Genomic DNA, 21,086 nt, shown 5'->3' with positions numbered 1-21,086 from the left:
ATGTATGCTTGTGTGCGGCGTGCGCACGCGTGATGTTGGGTTAGCGTGTGCGTGTGCGTGTGTTTTACCTCTACGGGCCGCAGCGGGACCGTCTACCTCTACTCCGCGCACAGTTTTCATTATCAATTTCGAAGTGGCCGCCGAGGTTGTTGCGCGTTTCTCGTCGCGTTCAGCGTTATTATTATTATTTTTTTCGTTGTTATTGTTCCGAAAAATACTATTTTTGTTATTATTCATTATTATTGTTTATAACAGTGTTATGCGCCGTTGCCGTAAAACCGTCGTCGAACACCGTTTTTAATTGAACTGTGTAACGCGATATAGCTCATCAACGCGTTCCCGCCGGCCGCCGCAAAGTCGATTTGTGTCGTTTTTGTCCGGTAATAATAATATCACTGCGTTCGCCACTGTGTGTGGTGTGTGCGTGTGAATAGCGTTCCAGCGACCAGAAAACCGTGCGCGCTCCTCCAGCCGTCGCCGACTACCGTAGCCGTGTGTTGTTGCGCGTCACCCACAAGCCTTGATATCCAATCGCGTCGGATCGCCGCCCAGCGTGAGTAAAAAAAAAAAATTAATTAAATATTAATCGAAAAAACGATAATAATAATAACGTTACAATGTAACAGTGTTGTGGTTTGTTTTTTTTTTATATCCATCTAATTATCGCCGTCTCGGTTCGGCCTTTGCCGTGTTAATTATCGCATTGCGTTACCGGCTGGGGCAGCGGCGGCGGGGTACTGCCTCAGCCGCCGCTGCCGCCGTCGCAACGCGCGCAATAGACGCGTGCGGGAAATACGGCTAACCTACACTCGAGTACAAAATGTAATAACGTTTTTGTTTTTATAAAAATTCACTTGCGTCCACATCGACTATTGCTCATTGTACATTGTACGTTGTTGCAGTGACAATAACATAGCGACGGGACCGATCGCTGTTGTCCAACGGTAACGGTGTTGTACGAATGTCGTCGTCTTACGATTGTTATATATTTACAGACATTACCTACATTTTTTTTTAAATTTCTTTTAAATTATTGTTTTACGATACTTTTTCTAGTTTAAAAATGTAATCCCTGAAAAAATTACAAAATTTTCCAAATATCTAGATTTATTATGACTTGTTCTTTTTCTGTTGCGCTTGTAAATGAACAGCGAGGTCCCATGCGCGACCTTTAAGTACGATAATCGTGTGCCTAGTGGTTAGATATTGGCTCGTGTAAATATCAATGATAGTATCTCGACCGAGTCAGAAATAATAATATTATTGTTTTAAAATCAATAAAAAGTTAAATAATAAATATATTTGATGTGGCTTGGATTTATCTGGTTGTAGCCCAAGCTCTTCAATTCAATTTAACACTTAAGTACAATAACGGAAAATATTAGTAAGATTTGATATTATACGGAAAACTAAAACATAATATAACTACCTACTTTAAAAACGAAAAAATAAAAACAATTGTACATCTTTAAAAGATAAGTGTAACCCTCATCAAATTTTCCACATACTATCCTTGCCGAAAATGTTGGCTAACCTAACTTATATAGAAATTATTTGTTTTATTGAAATAAACAATTTACCTATTGCAATTAAAATTATGCTAAAATTTTATATTATCGGTTTTATACAATCAAAGCACGTTTAAATGATTAAAAGCTATTTGAAGAAAAATGTTGTTCAAAGTCTTTTTTGCTTATTTATTTGAAAAAAATGGTTACTGTAGAAAAATGTTGTATACCTAAATATTAATAAATTTTGCTAAATCAAATATTTATAGCTGTTTGACTGTTTTTACCATTGTTACTTTGAACAGGTAAAGCGATAGGCATCATAAACGATCCTGATCGAGCAGGTATAGAACTTGCGTCGGACCTTTGCAATAATTTCAGATAATTATTCTAAATTAATGACCATATTAAAAATCGCTAAAACACATTGTCTAATGGTACAAACATTAATTAATGAATCAATAAATAATCCTAGAATAATAACCTATGATTATGAGCATTATAAGTCATCAAATTATATTTATATTATTTATTGTAATTATCCCTGTAATTATATTACGGTATAAAAATATGTCTTGACAATAATTATTATCGAGATAATATAGGTACTTTAAAGATGACATTAGTGTTGAATTGTTTTTAAAACACCATTTTCGTACTAAACGTATTAATTTTATTAGGAATCATTTTGTAGTGGTCCGATCAAAGGCTACTACCTATTTATTTAAAATGAAAAACTTTTAAAGACGATATCGCGATTAGATGATGTACCTATCCGTATTATAACTTGTTACCTTATGTAATCGAGTCTATATATATTCCCATTAATTCACAATAGTAGCTAACAAACTAGTAAAGTGGTACCTCTTTAATATATTTTATATTTAAATAAAAACACAATTACAAGCATTCAACGGCCCCCTCAATTGTGAAAATAATCTCTTTTGACATGTCAAATGTTATTCGTCAAGAGAGTACAGGTTGTAGATTGTGTTCTATTAAAGATAATAAAACCGTTTATTATTATGTGGCGCGACGGTTGACATTTTAAATTGTGAGCGACACTTTCAACAGATCATATTTTGTAAACTAATATATTGTTTATCATGCTTTTTTACTTGTTGGCACCGTTCGGCTCTAATTGGATTTTAAAAATTTGCAGATTGAAAATGGACCAAGAGAGTGGAAGCGGAAGGAGGCGAAGTTCTAGGCTGGCGGCTCGAGGTGTAGTGGCACCTCCAAAGCCCGAAGTTGTAAAGACGCCGAAAAATGAAGACAAACCGAAACGCTCAAAGCGTAAACAAAGCGATGAAAGACCATCTTCGGCGGCTAAAAAATTGAAAACAGAAGACGATGAGCCCTTATCTTCGACTCCGGAAAAGGAAGAATGTAAAACCGAAGAGAACAAAGTGGATACAAATAAAGACCAAGTAGACACTACTGCGCCTGCTAAAGTCGCAGACGTCGTTTCGGTGCCGCCGTCTTCGGAGAATAAAGAAGAATGCGTGAATGCTGACGCCGAAAAGACTGACGTAGTAAAACCTCAAGATCCCAAAGAACAAGACAAAACACTTCAAGACGAAGAAAAAACAATGGATGTTGATGTACCTACGCCGCCGCCAGAAGAGAAGAAAGACGCTGAAGAATTAAAACCAGTGGTGGAAGTCGAACCTGTCGAGCCGCAGATTGTTAAAAAAATTGAAGAAGAACCCGTGACCGACGCCAAAGTCATAGGAAACGGCCTGTCGGCTGAAAAAGAAGCCAAGAAAGATGTTCAGCCAGAAAAATTTGAAAAGGAAATCAAAGCGGTCGTCAAGGAGAGCATAACTTCGAATGGCACCGTCGATGCCGAGCTGAAACCATCAAACGGTACAGGACCGAAAATCAATTCGGACGCAGTTGAAACAAACGAGGCCATAAGTGGGAACAAACCCCACGTAACCGACTGTGAATACAGCCAAAAATCAATCGCTACGGTGAATAATGCCAGTAACGAAACCGCCACCAAAGAGGTGGCGAGTACAGAATCGGAAAAAATTGTAGATAACGCTGTGGACAACAATACGATCGTGTCCGCCGACAGTGTCGCGCCGAATAAAGACCATTCATCGACAATTCAATCCTAATTTTTTTTTTCCTTTAATTTGTAAGTATGTATCTTGTTATTTTTAACTGTATAAATAATTACTCATTTCTTTTATAAGTTTTTTTATCTTAACGTTTGTACAAATTTTATGTTTTCCAGGTTTTACATTGAAGAACAGCGTCTAGACTCAATTGACTTTCTACTGATTATACATTTTTACCTGATGTCGGTAGTCAAATATACGTCTTCTTATTTTCATTTTCTTTCCTTTACATTATATTATATAAATATAAATTTTATTTACCAAGATTTAATTTAAGTACACCAAAAATAAATTAAGTATCGTAATACGAATATAATAAATTTATATATATATATAAATATATATTTTTTTTCTGTTTTCCTTTTTTTTTTTTTGTGCGTGTACTATTGAAGAAAATATGTATTACATTTTGTTCGTTTAAAATTTTGTACAAAATCTGAGTTGAGAGAACATTTTTTTTTTCTTTCTTTTTTTATATAGTAGCGTTTTTAACGAGAAAAAAAACTATTTAAGGGATTATAATATAAATTATCGGTACATTATTTAAGTGTTAATAATTTCGGTTTTGTACGTGTACTGTTTTTTCATCATCGTTTGTAATTTCTACAAAAAAAAAAAACCTAATTTTTTTTTTTATACAATGTGTTTTTCAAATTTAAATTACTTTATATTATATTCAAAAAAAAAAAAAAAAAAACCCTTTTTTTGCGATGGTTCATTGATAATACTAAGAGTGACGTTTATTTAGTGGTTTACGTGTGTTCGAATTGTGAAGTTCGCAGATTTAATATAATTAATAATTACATAAACGTACCGTAGGCTTAGTTCTTGTAATCCTGTAAAGCGATCGTTTTGTATTTATCATACTGACGTGTGTGTATGTATATATAGATAAATATATATATATAAAACAAACTTTATCCTATTTTTTAAAGTTAACGAGATTTAAGGAACATTTTTTTTTTTTCGATGTAGAACATAATATCTTACTTTAGACCATATTAGTATTTTGCAATTTTCGAACGGTTTAAAAATAATATCATGTAGAAAACTATATAATTATCATTATATAAAGTACATTTTTTTTTTTTTTTTTTTACAAAACAATTCATTTGTAACCATTGGATTTTTTTTGTTTGAGAAATAATTTATATATATATAAAAAAAAACACATTTTGTTGTGATTTTGAAAATAATCTTTCTTGTTCTTTTTTATTTTTTGTTTGGTTTCGAACATAATAACGGTAATAATAACCCTAAGGTTTGTCCGTGTCGTTTGTTGGAATGGACACATTTTCAAGTAAAACCGATCGACATGTTTGTTTTTGAAATTTTAGTCTGTTAGTACTTAAATGAAAAAAACGAACCTATTGGTCAAGTCGAGTCGTAGTATTTTATCATCTTGAGTTGGACGTTGTCCGAATAAAACGAAAAAAATTATTTTAATATTTTAATAATTTATTATTATTCGATCAAACTATTTATTTAGGAATTAAATGTTTTCATTTGTTATCTTTTTTACTATATTTTGTTCAAATGTTAAATTGTTTAAGTTGACTTTTTTAAAACGTTTCTATCTTAATTTAAAAAAAAAAAAAAACATTGAATCTATAATAACAGGAAGTCTACTTTTGGTCTTTACTAATAAACTATTAAAGTGTAATTTTCTTTTAAAATTTAAAAGCTGATTTTACATACATTTATAAATATTTTAAATTGTGCAAGATTAAAAAAAAAAAGAGATTATAATTATGAATAAAAAAAAGGTTTTTGTATCGATAAATAATAAAAATGAAATATAATAATGTTTTTTTCTGTGTCTGATAATTAATATTGAAAAAAAAATGATTTATTAAAATTTTACACGACAATATATCGACCAGAGTTTGTTTTCTGCAATAAAATAAAAACTACGCTGAAGTCACACTCGTTAAATATCGTATATTTAATTTTCAGCTACTCGACTAAAATACATACAATATAAATAGTACAATACACAAAACAAGGTTATATTAAAAAAAGCTTCTATCTCAAATGACAATCAAGTTACTTAACTTTCACTGTGTTACTAATTTTATAAATCGACTTGTAAGTAATTAAATTAATCGTATTGGATTTATATTATAACGTTAAAACTAGACTAGCTAATCAAAATAAATAAATACATACAGCTGTGTGCGTATTGTGCCGAAATATATATTTAACTACTACTTAAGTGTTAAAGACTAAATCTCGATGAATAGTAAGGAAATTATTATAATTATAAGGTATTTTTTTTTTCTTTATACACAATTTAAACTAACTATTACTCATTATGTGTTAACTTACAAACATTAAGAACAAACGACAATACATTAAAATGTTCAACTGTGCAATAAATAATTATAATATGTTCGCAAAATGTTAAACGTGCGTTACGCTAAATAATTTAAGTCTACTCTGAACAATTGCTACGATTAACAAAAATGTGTGTACACCTTAAATCTAGTCGGTCTCGACCCGAGTTCAGTACGCACACGTAAAAAGAGATCGGTATCGTAATATAATATTGTTCACAAATATTGCTACGTCGTTGTATCGTACATTAGATGGGGGGGGGGGAATAATACAAATTCAAAAGAAAAAAATTAATTATTACGGTAATGAAAAACAAAACTAGTGATAGACTTGCGTTTGTTCGAAAGAATTGAATTTTTTTTTACAAATTAAGAATCGACAAACTTATTTGGTCTTAATTTGGCAAAAAAATTTAACACGTTACACAGTGGCGGATTAATTTTGGCAACAAAGAAAACAGTTAATAACAAACAAAACTATCGCTTTAAAATTTATCGAACTTAAGTAAAACATGTAATCGTTAAGGAGATTAATTTCTGGACTTTGCACATATGTAGTTTTGGTGAAGAATTTCAAGACATAATAACAATGTAGATTAAATAAATTAATAATAATAACAATAGAAAGAAAACCCATACATCTTATCCAAATACAACGTTACAATATCATAAGAGATCTTCTTAACGGAAAACATAGTCGAGTGCGCTCTTCACAAGATAATAATAATTGTTATCAAAGGAATTTCGCTAAATATGAATAATTTAATTTTATCGTTTGAATGTTCAAAAGTACATTTTTATCATATTTTAATATGCGATTTTAATTTTCTTACAAATACTTTAATAAATATTTTTTTATACTATTAGAGTTCACAGTACAATATTATTTTTCTTCTTGCTTTCGATTTTAGCAGCGATTGACAATGTATACTTTGATTCTAGAATATTTTTGGATTTTTAGTTAAAAAACCGACTTTGATTTTTAAACTGAACGTAAAACGGTGAATTAAAATGTAAAAAATATCAACTTCAACGCGGTTAACTGTTTTTTTTTTGTCGAAGACGATGTAGCAATTCTTATTTAAACGCGAGGTATAACGTGTCAAACGACTAAACGGTCAACAATAAGCAGAAAAATACGTAAACAAATATTATTGGTTTGGTTTTTAACAAATAATAATAATAATTGTAATTTGTACTCGAAGCGTTTTCTGTTTATGTACATTTTTTTTTTCTGACAAAGAATGTTAAAAGAAAGAAATAACGAAAAGTAACGTTTACAATATTTATAAATAAAATAAAAATACTATTATAAATAAAATAAAAAAATCACTAAATACTGATTTAGCCACTTTTATCTTAAATGAAAATAAAAGTTGCTATATTCGAAGAAAACAAATTAAATAATTAACATGGTTAATTAAAAAAAAAAAAACAATGAGATGGGGACAAGAAAAGCTTATTGTTGAGATGATGTTTGACTAGATCTCGAGGTAAGGTGTTCGAGTAGTTTTTGAGTGGTTTCGCCCAACGTGTCTTTGGCGTTGACCGACTTTATCGTAGCGATCTGAGCCAAAATTTTCTTGATCAGCTCGTCGTTCATCAGCCTGAAACAGTTGTTGATGAGACGGCGTATGATGACCAACAGCGGCACTTGACGGCCGTTGTCCAACTGCTTGGTGATCATGATCAGTTTGGTAAGCGCTTGAAACACCAAATCGGAATCGCCGCATTGATATATACAAGACATCTCGGTGTTCTGAAAAAAATTGTTTCGTTAGACCGATACTAATACCAATGTATGACCGATGTAGTGGCTTTTGAGGCCACGACGATACCACTTACGTTGACAAGATCGAGGAAGTTTACGACCGAGTTCTCCAAACAGTCCCACGTACACTTTTGCACTTCCGGATCGTTGTTCTCGGCCGTCTTCAGGAAGACGACAATTCTCATGAACGCACTGATGACGGAATCCAACAGGAAACTGGTCGCCTCCGGACGTTTGGATTCGTCGGCCGTACTGAAATAGTTGTCGATGAAGTACTTCATTTCGCTCAGCGTACATCTGGGCAAATACTACGGCAAACGATAAATCAATTAATCTATTGTGTCGGACAATTAAATTGTTAATAAACGACAAACCGTAGCTATGCTGAAAATGAATTCCTCTTTCATTTGCTGTGTGGACGACCCGTTCAAGTTTGAGAAGGATATGTGATTTTTCGAATGAATAGTCATGATGAACTGTTCGTCCAATCCGTCGACCGTGATGGGCTCGAATTTGAATATGTTCAAAAAATGGCTCCGTGTGATTAACGGGAACTGCGCTAACTTCTTTTGTAATGCTCGTACTTCATCGATGTGGGCTATAAATTAAAAAAATAGAATAAATCGTTAAAATAACATCACAGAAATAAATATTTTTCATTCCTGTTGTTAACGCCAATGTTTCCGGCAGTCATTATTAAAAATACACATTACCGACTGAGAGGAAGTGTTCGATCACAAGATAGACGGTCAGGGAAATTTTCTCGCACAAGTCTACTCTGCTGGGAGAGTAAGTTTCCAAGTTCCAACGAGCATGGTCCAGTATCTTAGCGAGTCGGAATATTAACGCTCCCCATACGTCTACGTTGGGCAACGACGATCCGGTGCAAGATCTAATGAAGAACTGAAAAATATCAGAGCAACGTATTATACATTTCAGTTTATTTGTTTTATTACATACTGTTTGTAGATATAAAAAAGTACATTTCCTTACCCTAATCAAATTGATCAACTGTATCAAATGCCCATAGTTTGTGGTCGGAATCAGCAGTGGCAGTAAAACGTCAATGAGAAAGTCTTGCGGTTTGATTAGACTCAATTCCTTACTGCTGACGACGGAAATCTGGAACACGATTAAATAAATATATTGAAGTGGTTAGGTCGTACTGATGGTCGAAAAACTAACCCATCTGTTGAATAATTCTGTTTCGGTTTCGTTCAATGTGTTTTTAACATCCAACCATTCACGGTATTCCTGACACACTGTGGCGATGTCCATGTGTTTGTGCATGCTGACCAACACTTGGTACAAGACGGTTTTTTCGTCGGTCAACGATTTCATCGGAAAATCGCCCGAAGTGATAATGTATTGCGACATTAAAATGTGAAACATTTTCTTTGGCTGTTGTAAAACTATCCATGTTAATTTTGTCATAAAATCCTGAAAATTAAAAAGAAGAAAATTAATTGACCGTGTGTAAAAATATATGATAACGTTTATTAGATGTAGACATTTTGCTCACATCTTGATTTATCTCTTTGTTGCCGTCGTTGTTCAACACAAAATGCAATAATTCGTCGAAGTTTGTTGACAAATATAGTTCACAAGTCGAATGATTGACGAAGAAATGCTTCAGCAGTTTCAATTTGTCTTCGTTGGACAAACACTCAATACCTTTCAATATGACGTTGGCCATTCCTTCGGACATCGGACCTCCACCTTTGACGTGAGCAACGGAACGGTCGATGATGTGTTTAAAGCAACAGTAATCAATGCGATTCATATTTTCAATCAACGTTTTGATGGCTTCCGAGTGGGTGAACACGTCGTTGTTCTCGATCAATTTCTTTACCCACCCATTGAGATGTTTCTCGGTGGTTTTGACGCGTTCGATGACTCCGTTTATGTCATTGGTGTCGACCTCGTCGTAATCGATTTTTTCCACTGCCACATTGCGCAAGACCGGCATGAAGTTCAACAGCTCCTTATGTGTAATGCTTTTTTTGTTGATGAGTTCGCACAAATCGTAACACAGTTCGCCGATTATCGTCTGCAAGTTGGAGTCTTCTTCGGTGACTACGATTTCGTACCAATCCAGCCATGTGTTTATGTTGAAATCGCACAAATTCATCAACTTGTGTATGATGACGTCGAGAAATTTTTGTAACATTGGATTGGTCGGATCAGGGTTGATGCACACGTCGCGTAACAGTTGCAGTTTGTACAACGGATATTGTGTGTATGTGTCCAAAGAGTTGTTGAATTTGATTAGGCTAACCAAAATTTTAAATATGCTCCTCACTCGGTGTCCCATGTATCGAGTAATTTCTTTCTGCTGTGTCTCGGGATTTAATTTCTCAATAGCTTTGGGCAACGTGTCTTTGTTGTAGACCATCAAGAGTTTGTTAATATGTTCGGTGACCGCGGCAAATTGATCACTCTGAACGGGCATACGCTTCAGGTTCCTTACGAGCGCCTTAATTATAACCTCCGACGACGACAGATGACTTATGGGATCTAAATCTTTCAAATCATCAATAGCAATGTCGATCAGATCACGGCAAAACATATACGGGGTGCACATTATTGACTCCATCATGTACGGCATCAAAGACATATACTTGGCCACTTTAACAAACACTTCGGTGGCGATAGGCGTGCCGTGTTTGAAGCGCGCAACACATGGGTGCAACACGGAATTATTATCTCGTATCCACAAGCAGTTTTTCAAATCTGAATTGATGTACATGACGAAAAAACTCAGCCTAAGACCGTGCTTCGATAATCGTCCGCCTTTTATGTGTACGCGGTCCAAAATCAACAGATGAAGATTTAAATGGTTCAGTTCATGGTTACTTCTTCCTGCATAAACAAACAAAAACCAAGTTAATTTATTTTAAAGAGCAGTATTTTTATTCTAGTAATTGATCTTTAAAGAAATAGTAACCAAAATATTAATTAAGAATAACATAAATAATTGTTCAAGGTCGAAATCATTATCGGAAGGCCATTTGGACAAAGAAAGAGAGATAAGTCACAATTATTGTCTCCTGTAAAACGTACAATATTAAAAATCTTGACTACTCGGCTAAAGACTTTTACAACATTTATCAACTTTTAATTCCTGATAATAAATGTAATGTATTTTACAAATTACTATATGAAAACATGGGCATAGAGCAAAAATGTATATAATATTATGAAGTATGAATAATCATAACACATTTTTTTGAATGAAGAAGCTTATTAAATGTAAATTGTTTAATACAGATTACACGTTTAACAAATTCTGTGTCACTTTATCTTATATCAAAATATACATTGTATTTTAACTATTAAACGGTTGACCTATTTGCAAGTGTTTTAAGTATTATTTAATTCATTTTTAATCAGTCTATTGATTCATTCAATAACTAGGCACAAGAACTTTGGCGATAAATATTATTTCAATTACAAATAACACATTAGTTGTTTCTTATTGCGAAAAGCTTAAAGGCTTAATTACAATGCTTAATCTATTGAAACTGAAGCGGACTGGCCGGCCGTAGTTGGGTAGAGATACAAAAAAGACTTTGACCTAGCGACAACGATTTAAGGACGGTCATACGTTCTATCTAATCGGCTTTAGCTACTTTCTGTATTTAACGCAAGGCTTTAGGACGACTGTGGCTTGTTGTATGGAGCCCGAAAGATAACGTACGGCCGGAGCCCGTTGTACGGCCACCGTTCTCGTGGACATCTGCGTTACGCTACTCGCTGTGTGTGTTATTATTGTTTTTTTTTTTGGCACCTATAAGTGTCTAAAATAACAGAAAATCGCACTTACCGTCCAAGAATATGTTAATGTCGTCCAACAGGCCGAAAACAAAGTCCAGGTTGCTGTTGAGCTCGGTCATCTCGACGTCGGGGTCGGTTCGTGTGCGACGGGACACAAAAAGCGGGACGAAAATCCGCGATGCGTACGCCAACACCTGCGCGGGACTGGACGGCGGGACTGCGGCGCAGCCTCAGGAATCGGCGAACGGTTTACGACTGTGGTCCGGCCGCTGAGCGGTAACTGCGTTGTAAATTGCGTACAGGTAAAGCGCAAACAAAGCGGTCGGCGGTGTACGCGGCCCAAAGCAGACTATTATAGCAGCCGCAGACGCATTCGAAACGCGCACGCACAACTATGTTAGATTACCAGCGGCAGCAGCAACATTACCATAGTAGCTGGTATATATATATACATATATATAATTTCATAATATTATTACACACTGTTTTGGTTCGACGGTGCCGTTGACTGATAACGCTGATAACGGCTCGGGTTAATAATCGTTATCAATGATAACGCGGTCGTGATCCGTGAATATGACAAAGAGCCATAGAACAGCTCGCATTATCGCATTATTCTACTTGATCGACAAGCTATTGGGGGTTTTTTTTTTTAACAGGCTTTGCGAGACAGGTCGACAAGCTGACTAAACGTATTTGGTTGACGACAAGCGACCACTTGTAAACTTGCTAGGCAACTGTTGCGCCGTTCATTAGGGTCAGGGCCGCAGTGTTTCATAGGTAGGTAGGTAGGTACGATGATGACATTGTTACTATATTAAAATAATAGAAAAAAGCCAGTACAGTGGGGACGTAGAGGTCACGGGTCTACAGGAATAATTGTTATAGTAACCGAAAGTGACAAAATCACTTTTAACTAACGCTTCGATGCGGATCTGTGGACGGTAAGTGCAAACCAGTTAAACAGTCAAAACCGAGCACAGTATATTATACCAGCTCAGTAAGAAAGTATTATACTTAAGTGAGTAGTAGGTAAGTTGGTACCTGGACAATTATGTGCTTTAAAATGCATTTTTAGCATTAGGGTGGGTACGATTAGGGTTGATCGCGTGTCTACGAAAATGTATTGCCATACTTACCCATACATGGTAATTAACAATAATAATATAATGAAAATATTTTCATTGCCTGACACCTGTTGACTGTTCACTCGCACTAGCAACCTGGAAATTGACTACGGTCAAAGTGTAATTTTTCTTCTTCCTTTTTTTTTTGGGTAAAAAAATTTTAATACAGATTTTGAGAAAATTGTTTATGTTATGGTTTTCATTTTAAATCTTCGGTCTAATATTCAGGCCTAAATCACTAAAAGTTTGCTTGAAAAAAGGAAATAAGGAAAAAGTTTTAGGGGAATGGGATTATGATACTTTTTTGGTTTGTCAACATTTATTGGTAGTAGGTGCTATGTCAAAAGAATATTCCATACAAATTTGAAACTAGTTCGACCATTTTTAAAAAAAGTTCTAGAGCATATTAAATTACGGTAATGTTAAATTGAAAAATATGTTAACTTTATTATATTGATATTATTCATAAATTCCTTACCAAATAGTTTAATGTAGGTAGTTATTTTGTTCAATACTTGACCGAGTTATGAAGTAACGTCAACTCAACCGGTTGTTTCAGAGCCGAATTTCAGGGGAGGTTTTGTTGGGGGTAGAAACCCTTGTAATAATCCCAATACTATTGTTTGTTATTATTAGTCTTGTTATTATTACCATGTAGATGTTGTAATAGGTACTTTTGATTATTGTTAATTGTTTGTGGTCTCGCGTGTTGGCCAATAGCCCAATCACGCGTTATTATTATTTAGTATTAGTAAGATTAACCATTGTTTAGTTTAATAAAAAAGGGCATTAGTTATTAAGCTAGAGACCGTGGTATTTAATCAGTATACTCAGTGATCTAATTGATACTCTTTGTCACAATTATAAGTATTGTCTTGAGTTATTATTGTGTTTAAAAGTATCAATTAAACATTAATATAAACTTGTTTTATCTCTGTCTGAAATACCTTTCATAACTTCTGAGTCTTATAAGTGTGCTGCTTAAATCTCTTGGTGCAATATCCTATAACACCCTCCCCAAAGTTTTTTTTTGTCAATGACTACACTAGTATTTTTTTTTTTTTTAATAATAGTTAATCTAAAGGTATAATAGAAAATTTGAAAACCACCCCCGAAAGTTTGGCTGAGTTACGGCCTTGAGTTGTTTTGTATAAATAATAAAAATGCTTTGAAAAGTTTTATAAATTATTTAGATGGTGTAAAAAAAAATGTAAAATATATAAATATAATATATTGTATACAAAATTATTTTTCATGCTTTTCAAATAAATTTAAAACAAATTAATCAGCAGCAATAATGCAATTACTCGAAATACAAAATTAAAAAAAAAAACACTTAATTTTTTTACTGTTATACCAACCTATATTAAAAAAAAATGTTCAAATAATCTTTAATATTCTTAATAAACTTTTAAAACAATATTTATATTAGTTTTGTATTTATTAAGTTTTATAACTTACCATTGTTATTGTTATTGTAATTTGTATTATAGTTATTATTGCTACATAGATAATTCAAAGCAAGTCTGTATTCTAGGGAGAAGTTTATTGGGTTCTCTACAATTATTTGTTAACAATAAAACCAAAACATTAAAAATTTAAAAAGTATTAATTGTGTTCTCGTAGTATTTATAAAAAAAATAAACAACTTGTATAGGTTGTAATATTATTAAAATGTTGTTAGTTTCGATTTATGAACTGTTTATATTGACATAGGTGTTTTTACTATGTTTTTAACATATTTTTATGTCTAAACATATAAAAAAATATTGGTATACAACAGCTGGTTTGTAAAAATTATTTTAAAGCGTACGAGAAAGCAATTACATAGGTATCATTTGGTTAAGTTTCTGAGATCGTGTTTGAACATTTAATTTAAATTAATGTATTTTAAAATTGTTTTTTAACAAGAGTGTACTTAGCATGTAGTTGGGTCGTCTGAACCAGGTAATTTTTCATTCAACCAGCAAATAATAATACTTTGAAAACAATGAATAATTTGAAATACATTTTTATTTGACTTAACAAAAAATACTTCATTGATTGATAAATTGCTATTTACCGTGTTATTATTGTTTCCATTTTTAACATGAAGTAGATCATTATTGGAAATGTATTTAATTAATTTTGTATTCGTTTGTTAAATTCGTTAAAACGAAAATAACTATTCAAAAAATTACATTTTTATCATTTGAGGTTTTATTTAAATACCGTTGTATTTTTAATAACACTGTTTGAAAAAAGTGTTTTACCTTTTTTTTTTAGAAAAAGAACCTTCAAATATTTATTACATTTTTTGTTTGTTTTATTTTGCTAAATCCTAATTTGGTTCAGATTTTCTCTAGCTTTTTTTAGTTGTTTAGATAATTGAGATAATTATACGGACAACATAAGAGATAATTATTGATTTATCATCCAGTCAAGTCTGATTAACACTACAATAAATAAAATCTCAGCTCAGCATCGAAGCTAAAAGAACATTTTGTTGACGTCGAAATTTCTGAAGGTAAGTGTGCTTTATTTTTGTTGAAAATATTTTCCCCGAGTCCAAAACAAACCTTGGACTTTTTATCTAAAGCGTCTAGTTATTTTTTTTAAATTTGTAAACAAAACACAGTTTGGCCGAAATTTGTTTGCGCCAAATATAGTTTTTCATTCCACTATCGTTGCCCAGTTCAAAGCGGGCCACAGAAATAATTCAGTATTTTTAGTATTTATTTTTATACATCATGCATAGCTAAACGGGCATTGAAGGCGAAACGCTACATACCGTGAGATGGTTTCTTGACGAATCTTTATTTTTTATACACAAAAGAAAAGTAGAACATTTTTGTTTACTTTTTTTTGATAAAATGTTTACAACTTATGAGGCTATTAAAAAAAAAGAAAAAGAAATTGCCTGACCAGAGAAATTCTGTGACCAGATTCGGTTAATCGCTAACCAACTTTTTGGTTATCGTTGATGACTTTTTTTCTGGTTTTGAAAAGCTTTAGAAGCGATATTTATAATACTTTTAATCACACATTATTTTTTTTCACTACCTAGGAAATGTAATCAATTTTTTTTTAATTTTGACGTTTTAACGCTTTCAAAACAATTGAAAAATGATCAAAAACTGTTCAAGACTACTTGCATTTTTGAAATATCACGATTAGAAAGGAAGAAAATAAGTTTCTTCGAATTCTGTTGGTAGGTATTTGAATACATATGTATATTTTTTCTGAAAATATTAACATTTATATAAACTGTACAGTAATTGTTTATTATTGCAAAAATGGCGTTGAAAAGCTATGAAAAATTTGTAACAGAGGTGGGATTTATGGAGTCGATATTAAAATAAAAATAATTGTCAGCCCTGTAACGCATTGGACGCGTTAAGTGAATGTAATCAAGAATATTTTGTCTACAAAATTTAGTTATTTCTTAAGTTATATCTTGTGAACCAGAGAGGTCATTATCATCGCTGATAAGCTAATTAAAACACATATCTTAAGAATAAAAATGCCTAAAAACCCATTAAATCGGGTTTAGCTCTCCATAGTCTCCTCCATATACATAGATAAGTGTCGGTTACAATAATTACATGACTGCTTGCTTTTGAGTCATATAGGTATTTAATATAATATTAGAATGTGTATTTTTCTGTTACTAAGTGAATTTCGCTAGCTATAACTTTTTTAAAAATAGCTAAATTATTATTTGCAAACTTGTATCGAATACTTTTTACATGTAGTAAATATCCATAAAAGTTGACAAACGCAAAAATATCACAAATCCTTGCACCCTAGAAGGTGTGCAACATTTTTCTTTATTTCTCTTTTTCGAGTATATCGTTTTAGGACTCACAATGAAAACAAACAACAAGAAAAGTCTTTTTAATCAAAGTCTTGAGACCCCGGCTAAAGGTCTGAAAATCATACTGAGTGTAGTCAAACTTATTTTTTTTATTAAGGAAAACCACCTTACCTATTTAAACAATGCGAGGGATCTATGCATCATGCTAAAATCAAATAGACGTGCACGGAATTTCATTGCTTATGTGTATGAATTCGCCAACAGTGCACGTTGTAGTAGAAATGCAACATTTCTGTTACAGTATTTTAATTTTGTAAGAAAAATACACTCTCAATATTTAAGCGTTACCCTATAGTTAAAGAAATTGCTATCTATATTACTATTTTATTTATTTTTTCTCGAATCCCAGATTTCAATTTATAATTTCAAAAATTGTATAGTATAAAATCAGAAAAAAAAACTGGGAATTGAAGGGATATTTTAACGTGTCCTGGTTTTCGGGGAACCCAATATTTGCGTTTTACTTATGATGCATAGAATAAACGCTCAGCCCATTTGGCTGTCAACAGCAGTGTTCCATACACACTTCACACACTGTGTACACATTGTAATTATTTATAATAATAATTCTCCGAGAGAGGGACCCTTCTACGGGTCAGCGAACGCACGTGTCGCGTCTCCCGTGACACGGCGATCAATACTGGACGGCGGGATCGGGGGGATAGGAACGCCGGGCAAATCCATCGGGCGGCCCCGGACCGGCCGGGGGGACGGGACCTTTGGGGTCGACGGCGCGTGGCGGTCGTTTCCGGGTCGCGACCCCGGGGGGCCTCTGTTAGATTTGCCCGGGCCTTTGCGTCATCCGTGACCCGTGGCCCGTGGGATTACAGTGGCAACGATCCCGGGTGCCAAAGGCGGTCTTTTACGCCGTCAGCCGTGTAAATATTTTCCGTTTGATTGAACCCCCCGCCCCCCCCCTGGACCTCCGTCCCCCGGGAAAAACCCTTTTGCCGGTGTAGATTTTAGATGAGTTTTCGCAGTCTCCAATTATTCCACACGCCTTGTGTTTTGTGTGTCGACTTGGAAATAATCAATACCTACCCGCCCAGAGAGTTGCCGAAATTCGCGCAAAGGCTATGCTCGAGTGGTTACAGCAAAGGAGCGAGTACTTACCTATTGTGAGCCGGTACAGTGGGGACGGGGAGGTCGCGGGTCTACGGGGGAATTAATACCGAAAGAGATAAAATCCCCTATGGACAAACGCTTCGATGCGAATCTTCGGACGGTAGGTTCAAACCGGCTGTACCTACAGTCCTAACCGAGCACATTAAGAAAGTATTAGTAGTAGATAGTGAGTACCTAAGTGTGGGTTCACAGATAAAAATACAAATATCCATAAATGCACTGTACCCAATGACTATTATGTGCTTAGGATTTAATTTTTACTATTAGGGTGGATACGATTAGAGTCGATAGGCTGTCTATAAAATTTCCGAATACCAAATATAGAGTTGATTGATTAAATAAAAATACATCATTGTAAAAACAAGTAAAATCTTCTGGGTTACGAAGCTAAAACATGTTATATCATCGATAAGAAAAAGTTAATTCCAAAAACAAATATATATATATATATATTACTTTTAAGAGAAAGCGATATTGTCTTATCCTTAACGAATTGCCCCGATTAATTTGATATCAGATGAAAATGGTCTGAGATAATTCTCAGAGAGCCCTAATTTAATGAGCTATGATTTAAAAACTTACTAATGATTATTAATTATCAGATCTTTATTGAATACCTCTTCCGGCGAGCAGAAAAATACTGACCAAAAAGTTTTTGTAAAATAATTTTTAAATGTTATTTAAACAACCTTCCGATAGCGGTATGGAAACTTTATATTTGTCCTGCTAACTAGAAAAGATACTTCATTATAGTATTTATTATTTTTATATCTAAATAAAAATCGGATAAGTAATATATATATAATCAACGTTAAAGAACTTAGAGTAGGCACTTTTTTCCACCAATTTAAATAGTTGAATGAATAAATTAATCATATATATATATATATATATATCAGAGCTAGGTAAATATATTATTAATTACCTACTTAGTGCTTATTAGCTAACTGCATGTAAATACGTATGAATGGTCACAATTTTATGACACAAGAAAAACTTTTAAAAAATGCAACAAATCCTTTTTTATTAAATTTCAAACCGTTCCTGGTAGATATGAATTTTTAATATTTGACAAGTACAATCATTTGCGTTTATTGAACCTAACGAAGTGATAACTAACTCGAAATGTTAGTTTTAATTTGATTTGATGAGTACTTCTTGTTTAAAAAGGGTTTCAACTCAGTTGATAATCTATTTTTTTAATTTTAAGATTTAGAATAATATTGTTTGGAAAATGTTCGTAGACCGTCTAATTACGGGCAAACATTTTTATCTATTACTTTTATTATATTTTTTAGCTTAATAAATAGGCAATAATCAATTGTTAAGTAGAATTTTTTCTACAACACAATATAAAAACAGAAAATAAAAACACTTTTTCTAACTTAAATTGATAAAAAAATTGTTTTTATATATTTAAAATCAATTGGTAAAGTACATTAAATCGCAGAAAATGTATTTAAATCTTAAATTATTATAAAAAAAATCTACATATTTTAATAAAAACATTTTGAACGCGTTGTTTTCAACGGTTATAAAAAAAAATGAATACATATGTATATCTTTCATGTAAGATTTGTCATCTAAAGGCTTACTAGATGAAAAATTCGCTCCAACTTGGGCCCGAACACAAAAATCATAAATCAGTGAAAAGTCAATGATCACAGTGATCGGCTTAAACATATTTTTAGAATGTATACATTTTTGTGTTAAATAACCATGTTTATTCTCTTAAATTAACACAAACAACTTTTTTTTTATATACAGGGTCCGACAAAAAAACCTCCCCTAGGGGGGGGGGGTATCGATCGATAGCGGTATACTTGTCATTTCCTCTGACCTAACCTAAACCAGTTTTCTTTGAATCACGATGAAGGAGAAATCTGGTTCCAACAAGACGGTGCCACAGGTCACACTTAGTGGCGCTCCCTAGCAATCTTAAGAGAGTTGTTTCCTGGACGTCTTTTCGCTTTGCAAGGAGACATCACCTGACCGGACTATTTGAGCTATGGACTTTCCCGAAATTTAAAAGTGAACGCCGCAAAGTGTAAGTTGTGGCTCCATCTTGTTGGTACCAGACTTCTGCCTCATCTTAGGTCAGAGGAAATGGCATGTATACAGCTATCGATCGATACTCCCTCCACCGTTGTACTACCACCACAACTCACACAGTTGCCATTTATAAATAGGGGAGGTTTTTTTGCCGGACCCTGTATAATGTAATTGTGGGCTTGGGGTTAATATAGAAATTATGATGTTTCAACAATGTTCAATTTAATTAACTATTGTGATAATTTTAGGATATAGGATTAATAAATCTATAGGATTTGTAAATTATTAAAACATTTAATTCTATCATATAAATTATCTGCCAAAAAAAGGATTGCAAAAAAAACAAACATACAAATATTTTTGTAACTGAGCACAAATAGAAGATAGTTTTATTTTTTTTAATTCACATTAATTTAGGTACAATGTTTTTATATAAAATAAATTATACACAAGTAAGCAAAACAACTTTAAAGTAAAATGTTTCAATTTTTTGTGACCAATGTAATTTTTTTTTTTAATATGTACTAAAATAATAGCATTTCTGTAATTTAACTATCAAAATATCACAGTTAATTATTGACCGTTGCTTTACTTTTTAACTACATTTTCTAAAAACTTTAATCTAGCCTTTATTAAAATTAAAAAGCTCTTAGTTTGTTTATAAAATAAACATGTCTACTTTTGAACATTAGTTTAATCGATAAAAGTGATATTACTAGAAATTTAAAGTAGTAAGTAAATAAATATATTAACCATGTGTACAACAAAAAAAGTCTGTTATTATAATTTCACATAATGGATGTACGTCTATTCAATAAACGATACTTTAAGAATATTAGTGCGGTAGGTATTCTGTAATAATATATTTATTGTATTACAGACATATAAAGTAACAATACAAGCAATAGACAGTAACAAATTATTAGATAACAAAAAAAAAACTATTTAATAATAATAAATTTTAAAACTATTTGGGGTAAATATTCAAAATTTACTAAACGTTAATTAAAATTAAATCAATAATAGTCATTCTAATCAGTTTAGCTTGAAATTATAAGATTTCACATATTATATTTTGTAGTTAAAAAAAATTAAAATACAGCACAAGTGTTCAATACATAATGTTAAAAAAACTTGGCAATAGACGTAATATTCATTATTCAGCTTTCAAAAAAAAAGTTAATTTAACATTTTTGTGTTTCTTTGGCTTAACATAAAAGTTATAACAGAAAATATATTCTTTATATAGTGTTGTCAGAAGGTTCAATATACATTTTTTTTTAACGCCGTAAATAATATTTTGGTTTAATTTGGAGTATTAAATTTGATATCTTTTTATTATTATTGCATCACAAACGTCAACTTAGCATTGAATATTAATACATAAATAATCATAAATCATTGT

General features: G+C 32.5%; 2 protein-coding genes across 3 annotated transcripts; one reads left to right on the top strand and one right to left on the bottom strand.

Annotated features, from left to right (window-relative positions):
• The first annotated feature begins 117 nt into the window (after window positions 1–117).
• LOC126836459 (protein SPT2 homolog) lies at window positions 118–3,951 on the top strand. 2 transcript variants are annotated; one of them, XM_050569907.1, is made up of 3 exons: window positions 118–553; window positions 2,671–3,658; window positions 3,754–3,951. In XM_050569907.1, the coding sequence occupies exon 2, from the start codon at window positions 2,678–2,680 to the stop codon at window positions 3,632–3,634; it is 957 nt and encodes a 318-aa protein (XP_050425864.1). In that variant the 5' UTR covers window positions 118–553; window positions 2,671–2,677; the 3' UTR covers window positions 3,635–3,658; window positions 3,754–3,951. The 2 variants fall into 2 exon arrangements, with proteins under 2 accessions (XP_050425864.1, XP_050425863.1); XM_050569906.1 differs by having other exon boundaries at window positions 2,671–3,654; window positions 3,754–3,950.
• A 1,615-nt stretch (window positions 3,952–5,566) lies between these two features.
• LOC126836822 (uncharacterized) lies at window positions 5,567–11,945 on the bottom strand. The gene is made up of 8 exons (XM_050570477.1): window positions 11,571–11,945; window positions 9,267–10,606; window positions 8,930–9,184; window positions 8,738–8,866; window positions 8,458–8,647; window positions 8,119–8,342; window positions 7,819–8,052; window positions 5,567–7,732 (listed from the first exon to the last, which is right to left on the bottom strand). Exons 1-8 carry the CDS (start codon window positions 11,638–11,640, stop codon window positions 7,433–7,435), a joined length of 2,742 nt encoding a protein of 913 aa, XP_050426434.1. The 5' UTR covers window positions 11,641–11,945; the 3' UTR covers window positions 5,567–7,432.
• Between the last annotated feature and the right edge of the window lie 9,141 nt (window positions 11,946–21,086).

Source organism: Adelges cooleyi, unplaced genomic scaffold, assembly GCF_023614345.1.
Source record: "Adelges cooleyi isolate 19-005CV unplaced genomic scaffold, UGA_ACOO_1.1 ACOO_flye_CR_arks_rails_tigmint_CR_PRNA_247, whole genome shotgun sequence".
NCBI classification, from domain to species: Eukaryota; Metazoa; Arthropoda; class Insecta; order Hemiptera; family Adelgidae; genus Adelges; species Adelges cooleyi.
This window is presented reverse-complemented; position numbering and strand designations above follow the sequence as displayed.